This window comes from Schistosoma mansoni (genome assembly GCF_000237925.1).
Source record: "Schistosoma mansoni, WGS project CABG00000000 data, supercontig 0132, strain Puerto Rico, whole genome shotgun sequence".
Taxonomy (NCBI): Eukaryota; Metazoa; Platyhelminthes; class Trematoda; order Strigeidida; family Schistosomatidae; genus Schistosoma; species Schistosoma mansoni.
Window position 1 is genome coordinate 530,536 of NW_017386037.1, and position 10,629 is coordinate 541,164.

General features: G+C 36.4%; 1 protein-coding gene across 1 annotated transcript in view; it reads right to left on the minus strand.

Moving 5' to 3' along the window:
* Positions 1 to 3,541: 3,541 nt before the first annotated feature.
* Positions 3,542 to 10,629, minus strand: part of Smp_090090 (serpin, putative) — a gene marked incomplete at both ends in the record, with an annotated part of 11,584 nt that continues 4,496 nt past the window's right edge. The window contains 4 exons of the mRNA XM_018789875.1: positions 3,542 to 3,774; positions 5,189 to 5,423; positions 7,753 to 7,913; positions 9,187 to 9,337. Of these exons, the coding sequence (XP_018646422.1) occupies positions 3,542 to 3,774; positions 5,189 to 5,423; positions 7,753 to 7,913; positions 9,187 to 9,337 (780 nt within the window). The remainder of the gene's footprint in view (positions 3,775 to 5,188; positions 5,424 to 7,752; positions 7,914 to 9,186; positions 9,338 to 10,629) is intronic.

Below are 10,629 nucleotides of genomic sequence, written 5' to 3' on the forward strand. Positions count from 1 at the left end.
GTCAAACAGCATCCTGCCTGTCCACTGTATCCCGTGCTTTCCTTCAGATGTTGACGTCTTCATGATCCAGTCGATCACCAGGAGATCATATTTAAAATTGATTGACCATGGACTGGTAATCAATGTCTTATGTGTCAGGTCTTCCTTAGTGCTGATCGTATTCTATCGACAAAGTTCCGATGTGGTCACCAGTCTTCGTGACCGACATCGTGAACAATATGTTAAGGTGAAATGATGGTTAGGGGTAGTCAACAGGAAAGCCGGATTATGTTCAACATCATTCACTTTGTGTCATCAGATTATTAAAGTATATTATTTTACAGCCTGAACTAGGAACATCCAAATAATGAATTTACTGCCGAACATCGTTATTTGTAATTAGGAAATTCACTCATTATTTTCATGGGATGTAATACATCAAGGAAATACTTCTCAGTTGTTCATCATTCAAGTAGCCATGAAGTGATGACCGTTTAAAGCATCCGAATTCTTCTAGTGATAGACATGTAGCATAACTGCTAGAACTATTGGAAAATTATATTAGTGGAAGATTATGGTGTAGCTTGAAATAAAATGTAATGATTGAGATACTTTCATAGAATGGATTTATGTGAATTCTGACAATTTAAGTCGTACGCTATTACCTGAACAACTATAATCACACACGAAAACTGTTATTACTTATGCCTCTGTCAGTTATAATGTTATCAAATCTTGGACCAGAATGTCGAATTCTGTGGCTTTTCCCTGTGCTATACCAATGATACATCAACCATCACTAACAGCCCTGAGTTAACTTTGAATATTTACTGGTTCTCGGAAAATTAACTTCTTGCGTAGTTCTACCTACACAATATCCGACTCCACTATATAAAAAATATATTTCAGACGTACGTGTATTACATACAAGCATAACAGACTGTATAACACCATAAAACAAAAACTAAACTTTACAAAATCAAGCTAAAAGTGCCTGGGTTATTATCTATTAAAACACATAAATATTGGTACAAAGGGACATCAGATATATATGCGCCACACAAATCTCATTTGATTTGTGTCAGGGTTGTGATACTGCCCGGGTGCCGAGACCGAAACAGGTGGTTTTCTTAGGAGGGCGCACCCGGAGCCCTTGACCTAAAGATCTGGTCCACAAGGCAGTGGATCATCGTGAGGAGATGTAGTCACGTGGTAGCCGGTGACCAACGATTGATTCATACTCCATTTGTTCCCTCAGCATATGGAGCCCATATGTACCATTGGTTTGGAATCAGGGTTTTTCAACTTCCCTTGGTGAACTTTTCATGTCCGCCAAACCGGTTAAAGCGTCGGACATTCAATTTTCGTCCTCTCAATTTCGTAAACACCACTCCCGCCACGAGAAGGCGTTGAGTAAGACTTCCTTGACAAAAAAATGTATACGTGTGGCTATGTGAGAGCATTTCAGGAGTGAGGGTGGCCCCTCCGCACTCTTGGCCGTACCAAGACATTCGGGAGACTGTAACTAATAGATTATGACAAAATTAAGGATAGTAAAACGTATATTAATGGCTAATAGTTCAATTGAAGTCTTGTTATAAAAGGAATAGAAATTTATATAATTTGGTTACCTAAAAGTTGTGAAATAAAAAATATGAAAATATTAAATTCTCCACAAAACCCCTTCTGATCTATAATCATATGCTCACTAGTGACTGAATTCAAGAGATATTTCTTGGAGTTCTAGTGGAAAGCAGTGACCAGTGGAGTTCAACCACGTCTGTTGTAGAGATATCAACTCACTGAAGATAATTGGTGAACGGTTGATCAAACATCGTAGATTGGTTAAAGTTAGACATTAACACCGCTGGATGCCGGCTCAGTGGTCTATCGGTTAAGTGCTCTGGCGCGAGACTGGTAGGTCCTGGGTTCGAATCTCAAGAGTACGGGATCGTGGATGCGCACTACTGAGGAGTCCCACAATAAGACGAAACGGCCGTCTAATGCTTCCAGGTTTTCCATGGTGGTCTAGCTTCAATTGACTCATGAATTCAACAATAGACAATTGTTAATAAGTGCATTACTGTACATTGTTTGATTTTATATGGTTAAAACAAATATCATGTATAAAATTATTTGATATGTGGGTGAGAATGGTTGGTTGTTTGCTTAGTCAGGTATGTAGTTATTCTGATAAGTGCCAGATGAGCTATATATTCCCCTATCCTTATTATTTATTATTATTATTATTGATTGTCCATTTGTTGTTGGATTGTATCAGGTTCTGGCGTGGAAATATATTTACGTTCTAGTCAAGTTAATCACGTGTTCTTGATCTGAGTTTTGTTTAAGTTTTGTAGAGTAGACACTAGGCGGAGGAATCTAGTGTAGATATTTATCGAAAGTAAATTATCGTCTCATTCGCGTTTAAACAGGAAAACGACCATGATAACAATAACACATTCATCTTATATATTCTTTGCTATCATTTTAAAAGACCATTACAAGTAAACTTGTAGCGAACAAGAACACTGGTGGAGACAATCGAACCCACAATTACACTATCTCACTAAAATCTAACAACCATACAGTAAACAATTAATTTTGCAAACTATCAATTGATTGCCTCGATCTTGACTATTCCTTCTGCAAATATCAGTCCATCTTCTCTAATTTCATTGTTTATGCATTTTCATACTAATTGCCTTTCGTTTCCGTTCTTTCGTTGTTGATCTTCTACTGAAATGAATTATATGCCTGACCATCGTCATATAATACTTATGTAGATATAAGTAATCCACATCACAAATTTACAAACTAATATATCATATTGACCTAAAAATTATTAAGTCTAATAAACAAAGGTAGTTCATCAATCAATTTATCTTCGAAAACCAAAAAAGAAGCATTTTTCAGATTATTAAATGGTAATTAGATATCTATTTAAGGTTAATTCCCCCGAATGCCTTGGTACGGCTGAGAGTGAGAAAGGGCCACCCTCCTTCTCGAAATGCTCTCATATGGCTACGCGTATACAGCCTGTGATAAGGAAGCCCTACTCACTGCCTTCTCGTGCAACAGGTGTTGTTTACGAAAGTGAGAGGATAAAAAAGCGAATGTTTGATGCTTTAACCGGGTTGGTGGACACGGAAATTCCACCTAGGGGAGTTCGAAAACCCTGATTTCAAATCAATGATGCACATTGGCTTCAGTATCCTGAGGGAACAAATGGCATATGAATCAATAGTTGGTCAGCGGTTACCATGGGACTGCATCCACTCACGATGCTCCAATGCCTTGTGGGTTAGACCTTTAGGTCAGACACTCCGAGTGTGTCCCCCTAAGAGAACCACCTGGTTCAGTTTGGTCACCTGGACAGTATCACAGCCCTCACATAAATCGAATGAGATTTGTGCGGCGCATATGTATCTAGTGCTTCCTTGTACCAATATTAAGGTGTTTAAATAAATAAGTAAATAAATAATTCACTGATAATCTCTAATGTTGTTCCGGTTGAAGTTTATATAGATAAAACAGATTATGTAATATATGAATAATAGATTTATTGTAATGGTTTTATTACACGAGCGGCAAATAATGAAAGGTTTAATTCTTTATCATAAACAAAGCAAATAAATGGATGTGTAATATGAAATTGAATTGGATTTCTATATGAGGATAATGGAATAAACATTGCATTGGCAACAGATCTAGCTTCCATTCCAACTTCATCTATACGAATAACATCTTTTTGTCGAAAAGAAGTAACATGGATATTGGAGTGACTCGTTATACCTACAAGAAGAAAGTTAGAGGAAAAGAAGTTCCAATGTCAAATAAAAGTAAGCAAAGATGGATAGTGGCTAACAGTGCAATCCAGGATTCACGTTTCGTCCTATTTGAGATTCGTCAGATGGATTAACCTGCATCTCAGGGTTTGTGTTTACTCTGAGACTCGAATCCAGTACCGTTCACCTCAAACGCCATCGCGTTATCAACTCAAATACTGAGTCCTGACAGCCACTTACTTGTGTAATGGGGTGAAGTTTAAATTTATTTGGTATTGTTTATTAGAATCTTCACATTGATATGTAGAACTGTAATCGACCAGTCTCTTATTAGGATATGAACATCAACTCTAAGATGTAGGTACAACCAGCTGACGAGTCCCAAATAGGACGAAACGCGCATCCTTAATTCCACTACTAGCTACTATCCATCTTTCTTTATAATGCTTGTGAATTAAGGCTAATATGGAGGCAATACGCACAGTATGCACATATACCAATAACAGAGTGATCGATTGCAGTCCTAAACATCAATGAGAAGATTCAAACAAACAATACCAAGTGAATTTAAACAATAAAAAAATGTTTATAAGAACATTTAATCAGTAGTTAGCAAAGATGGATAGTGGCTAGCAGTGGAATTCAGGACGCGCGTTTCATCCTACTTGGGACTCATCAGCTGGATGTACCTGCATCTCGTAGTTGATGTTCATCATGTGACTCGAACCCATGTATAAAAGCTAAGTATGTTTGAAATCAATGATTCATATAGTGGAAGGTGTTATCAGTGTTCTGGATTCAACTGGAAGGACTAGGAAGACAAATGATCAATAAGGATATTAGGCTGCTCATACTGGTCGAACGACATTGGTTTGACACAGTGCTATGATTGTATAAGTCGTATTTCGATTAGCGAATAAGTCACGTGATATTAAACCGGCCAGAAAGATTCAACAATATCATAATGTGTATTTGTGTTTATATCTTTTATGAAGGAAATCCGTGTAACAAAGTGTAACATACCTTATTCGATTAAGTTAACCATCAAATTATACCTTGAAGAGATATAAACTGTCATTCCATAGATTTCTATGCGACTCTACTCATGTTGACAATAATATTAGGTTATACATTCTCACACAGTTTCATTATCCCTCTCTAAATATTGCTTCCTATAGTTGATTTTTAAATTTTACATCATTTCTTTCGCTTCAAACAAGTCAATACATTGAATTAAGTGTTCACTCACGAGACTGATATATCTTGGGTTCGAATCTCGCGAAGTGAGATCATTAATGCGCACCGCCACTGAGGAGTTCCACAATCGTGACGAAATGGCCATCCAATGCTTTCAGGTTTTCCATGGTGGTCTAGCTTCAACTGACTCATGATTTCAACTATATATATAAGTATTAACTAACCTGATAAATCAGCTTTAATTGGATCAAATAGATCATGAATTCCATGTAGTTTAAGTATATTTTCAAGATCTAATGTTGATTCTAATTTGAATTTTGGAAGTTTCAATGAAACCCTTTCGCTCTTTAACTGTTGAATATAGTTCTGTAATGATTGATTACCCATAAGAAATTGTGATATATAATTTAAATTCCATTTTTCTTTAGGTAATATTACAATGAAAGCAAATCTTGTATTCTGTGGAAAGAAGGAACCAAAAAAATTGGATTTCATTATGTTTCAATAGATTTTTATTTGATGGGAACATATATCATTCTTATAAACAAAGATGGATAGTGGCTAGCAGTGGAATTAGGGATGCGCGTTTCGTCCTATTTGAGACTCGTCAGATGGATGTACCTGCATCTTAGAGTTGATGTCCATATCCGAATATGAGACTGATCAATTACAGTCCTAAACATCAATGGGAACATACAAGTAAACAACACCAAGTGAATTTAAACTTCACTCCACTGCATAAGCAGGTGGCTATCAGAACCCAGTATTTGAGTGTATAACGTGATGTCGTTTGAGGTGAACGGTACTGGGTTCGAATCTGAGAGTGAACATCAACTGTAAGATGTAGGTACATGTAGATGATGAGTCCCAAACAGAACGAAATGCGTGTCCTGGATTGCACTGTTAGTCACTATCCATCTTTACTTATAATGCTTGTGAATTAATATAATATTTATATACCATCCTTGTATAGATATCTTATTTTGAAAAGTATCTATCATATATCGTCATTTCTGGAACTCTCTAAACTGAAGCTAAGAAAATTTCATATATGAACAATATATCTCTAATCATTTTTTTGAATTGTTTGTTGTTCATTGTTCCGTTAACTTAGTTTTGAATGTTACTTGCGTACATACGTTGGACAGGACTAGAAAGGAATGTCCAGTACAGAGTGGGTTGGAGAATGCTGGTCGGCTGCCCGAGCCCCGTTGGGAGTAACAGGCGTAAGTAAGTAAGTAAGTAGGCAAGTAAGTAAGTAAGCAAGTAAGTAAGTAAGTAAGTAAGTAAGTGAGTAAGTGAGTAAGTAAGTAAGTAGGTATGTAAGTACGTAAGTAAGTAAGTAAGTACATACGTCTGTCATCCCCTCCCTCTAGCTCAGAAATGAGATACCATTATATCTGTACAGTCAATCAAGACACTACTCACTTCCTATCAAATATATTCCTATGGTTTGGTTTAACATGTGATATAATATAATTCCTGTGAAAAGGGTTTCGTCATAGGGATATTCTCATTCCAGGGAATAAAAAACAATTTATTCAACCATCTCGCTAATGTTTTTAATGATAGTTAATTTAACATTGTAGAGTGTATCCCCTTTAGAAACATCCATGCATCATTCAAAACAAAGAAGAAGCAATCAGAATGAATGTTATTCAATGCTATGTGCTCATCAATGGTGGCAATGAAGACGATAAAGATCAGATTTATGAGAGGCTACGATAGATCATAACGAAGTGTCCAGAAAAAGAACCTGACCATCATGATGAGAGATCTAAACGTCAAAGTCGGAATGGGCTATGTTATATCCTAGTGAAGACACAAGTACAGGTAACTTCCAGGACCTATTAACGGACTATTATTATATATATACTCTTATTGTTTAACTATTGAGTAATTAGATTATGTATATCTATATTCATCTTATTATAAGCTTCATTTTGACCAATGGATTATTATTATTATTATTATTATTATTATTAAACGAATTACTGTTCCTAAATTATACTCAGTTTATTGATTATTGTCTCCCACGTTCACAGTCATATTTGGCTTGATCTTGTACAAATATTATTTCCTATTGAGGTAAGATGGTGGTTGGAGGCGGTCAACAGGAAACCCTGGACCCGGGTTTCGTGCTACTTGGTACTCGTCAGCAAGGTGTACCTGTAATCTTGAGGGAACTGATGCTCCCTGGAGGATTCGATCCCGTGTCACTCAGCTTCACATTCAGAGACGTTACCACTGAACTATTCGGGTCCAGGGTTTCCTGTTGACCACCTCCAACCACCATCTTACCTCAATATATATAGTGCACGCAGTGTCGAGCCACCTAGACTGGTGACCACATTCCAACTTGATCGATAGCATTCGACTAGCACTAAGAAGGACTTGACACGCATGACATTGATCACCACTCAGTGATCAATTAATTGTGATTATTTTTTATTTTATCGGGTGATGCGGTCTGTCTATCTGGTATATAAACTGAGTATGCTTGAAATAAGTGATTCGTATAACAGAAGCTGCAATTGGGGTTTTTGGACTTATTTGGAAGAGCTAGATGGACAAGGGAACAATAAGGACGCTAGACTGCTAAAACCGGTCAAACGTCATTGAGTTGGCACAGTGTTAAGATTGGAAAAGTCGTCTTTCGATTGATGGATAATTTACGTGATAAAAAGCTGGACATAAAATTGTAACAAATTGGCGACGGTCTTTTATAAAGTCACAACAATGATAATATAAACGTTTGAGATATGTAAATTTAATGCTTTATTCTAACCTTGAAAGATTTACTGATCATTTCAAATCCTTCTAACGTAAAATCAGCATAGCCTAACTCTTCTTCATTGAACATTATCGGTACTTGTATTTGACGATTTGAAGATATTTCAAAAGTTGCATTTTCTGTGAACATTTCCATAAAAGGTACCTCCCAAACATCTAATTTCATTGAGAATTGAAAGGGTTGAAATCAAGAAAAAACTGGTACTATGTCAATTTCGGTAAAACAAAATATAAATTTACTAAAACTGCAACTAGATTGGTATATGTATTTATATACCGGTGCTACTTGAGAATAATTTCAATACAAATGTCAAGACAATTCTACTGTATGGGGGGGAGACGTGGAGAACTACAAAAGCCATCATCCAGAAGATGCAAGTTTTTATTGACAGTTGTCTACGCAAGATACTCCGGATATGTTCGTCAGACACTATCAACAACAAATTACTATGGGAGAGAACAAACCAGATTCCAGTTAAGGAATAAATCAAGAAGAAGTGATAGAAGTGGATAGGACACACACTGAGGAAATCGCTCAACTTCATCATAAGGCAAGCTCTCACTTCGAATCCTGAAGGTCAAAGGAGAAGAGGAAGAAGACCAAAGAACACATTATGCCGAGGAATGGAAACAAATATTAGAAGAATGAAGAAGAATTGGATAGAACTAGAGAGGAATGTCAAGAGCGGGGTGGGTTGGAGAATGCTGGTCGGCGGCCTATGCTCCATTAGGAGTAACAGGAGAAAGTAAGTACGTAAGTACGTATACATATATATATATAGAACATGCACATAGTCTAGAATTTACATGAGCTATCATAGATGGTATCAAAAAAGATGTATTATTGAGTATATTCAAAATGGTTTAACTCAATAATTATGTAATGATCTTGATCAATCCAATGAAATTTTAACTTGAATTCTTACTATTGACTTCATCTGATTTCTCAGTTTCATTTTATAAGTTCCTATGTTTATGAATTCGAATAAAACTTGTTATAGTCTCATCCTGAAATCCAACTGTCGTGAAGAATCAAAGTGCGGACCGCCTTGATAATGCAGTTCTAAATAACAATGTGAACATACAAATAAACAACATCAAGTGAATTTAAACTTTACCCGATTGCACAAACAGGTGGCTATCAGGACTCAGTAGTGAGTGGATAACGTGGTGGCATTTGAAGCGGACGGCACTGGGTTTGAGTCCCAGAGTGAACTTGGATTCTGAGATGCAGGAATATCCATCTAACGAGTCTCAAATAGGACGAAACGCGCGTCCTTGATTCATAATATAATCGTCAATGAATAGTATAGATTGAAGCTTAATTCGCTTCCTTGTTTGATGTGTCTTTTAATTATTACAAGTCGGAACACTTTAAAATCTTCTTGACTGTTATTATTATATAAGTTGCTAATACATAGTTATTTACCTTTAAAGTAAAATACACTAAACAAATTCAATAAAGAATTCGGTAGTATTTCATGTGGATAATTAAAAAATTGTGGTATTAGATTGTTTGTTTTAGATGAAATCCATTGATTGATTGTTTGCATAACTGTTGATTGATCAGTAAAGTTTACCTATCAATCAAAAATAAGAAAGAAATATATAGTAGTAAGCCTAGAGGATAATTGACTTTTAGTGGAACTATATCTGACTCTAATTAGATGGCTTGGTAATTCTTATTGAATGATTGCTATCGAAATATAAATACCATCAATCCTCGTATTTAATTATCGACTTAAATTGTGTTAGTGAATGACGAAACTAAATAAGTCAACTAAGAGAATAGATTTTGAATACTTCTGTTTCATCAATCGAATTACAGATGACGGAGAAGCTTTGGAGGATGTGAAAACCTTTACATATCCGGGGAGCATCATTATTGAACAAGGTGGATCTGATGCAGATGTGAAGGCGAGGATCAGCAAAGCAAGAGCAGCATATTTAAAACTGAAGAATATATAGAACTCAAGACAATTGTCTACCAACACCAAGATCTGAATTCGGAATACAAATGTTAAGACAGTTCTATTGTATGGGGAGAGACGTGGAGACCTACGAAAGCCATCCTGCAGAAGATACAAGTGTTTATTAACAGTTGTCTACGCAGGATACTTCGAATCCGTTGACCAGACACTATCAGCAACAACCTACTGTGGTAGACAGCAAACCAGATTCCAGTTAAGGAATAAATAAAGAAGAAGAGATGGAAGTGGATATGACACACATTGAGGAAATCGTCCAACTGCATCACAAGACAAACTCTCACATGGAATCCTCAAGGTCCAAGGAGAAGAGGAAGACTTAAGAACACATAAGAAATGAAGACAGACATGAGAAAAATGAAGAAGAACTGAATAGAAGTAGAACATAATGCCCAGGACAGAGTGGGTTGGAGAATGTTGATCGGCGGTCTGTGCTCCATTGTGAGTAACAGGCGTAAGTAAATAAGTACGTCTATTTAATATAATCGTTTATCGGAATAGACAATCAAAGAAACGATAAGAAGGCAACGAAACGGATCGGAGAAGGCATGTGAGCCAACTCAGTTTAACGAAGAGTCACTTAATATTTATAGTCTGAAGAAAATAAGTGGCAGACATTATGAATATGGTAAGTAATTAACTCCTATACACGCATGAATAAAAATGGTTAGGGTTTATAAGCAAGTAGGTAACAAGGTGGTGAAGATGATTTGTAGCTCAGGTAGATGATTTTGATGGAGTTTTGTTCTCTGAGCTGGATGGTTTAGTCGTGGAGCTCTCATCGTCCTTCTAAACGAAATCATCAGCACTTCTATCGAAGTTTGTGCTGATGATGTCTTTTACGACGATGAAAGCTCCACGACCAAACTATCCAGCTCAGAGAA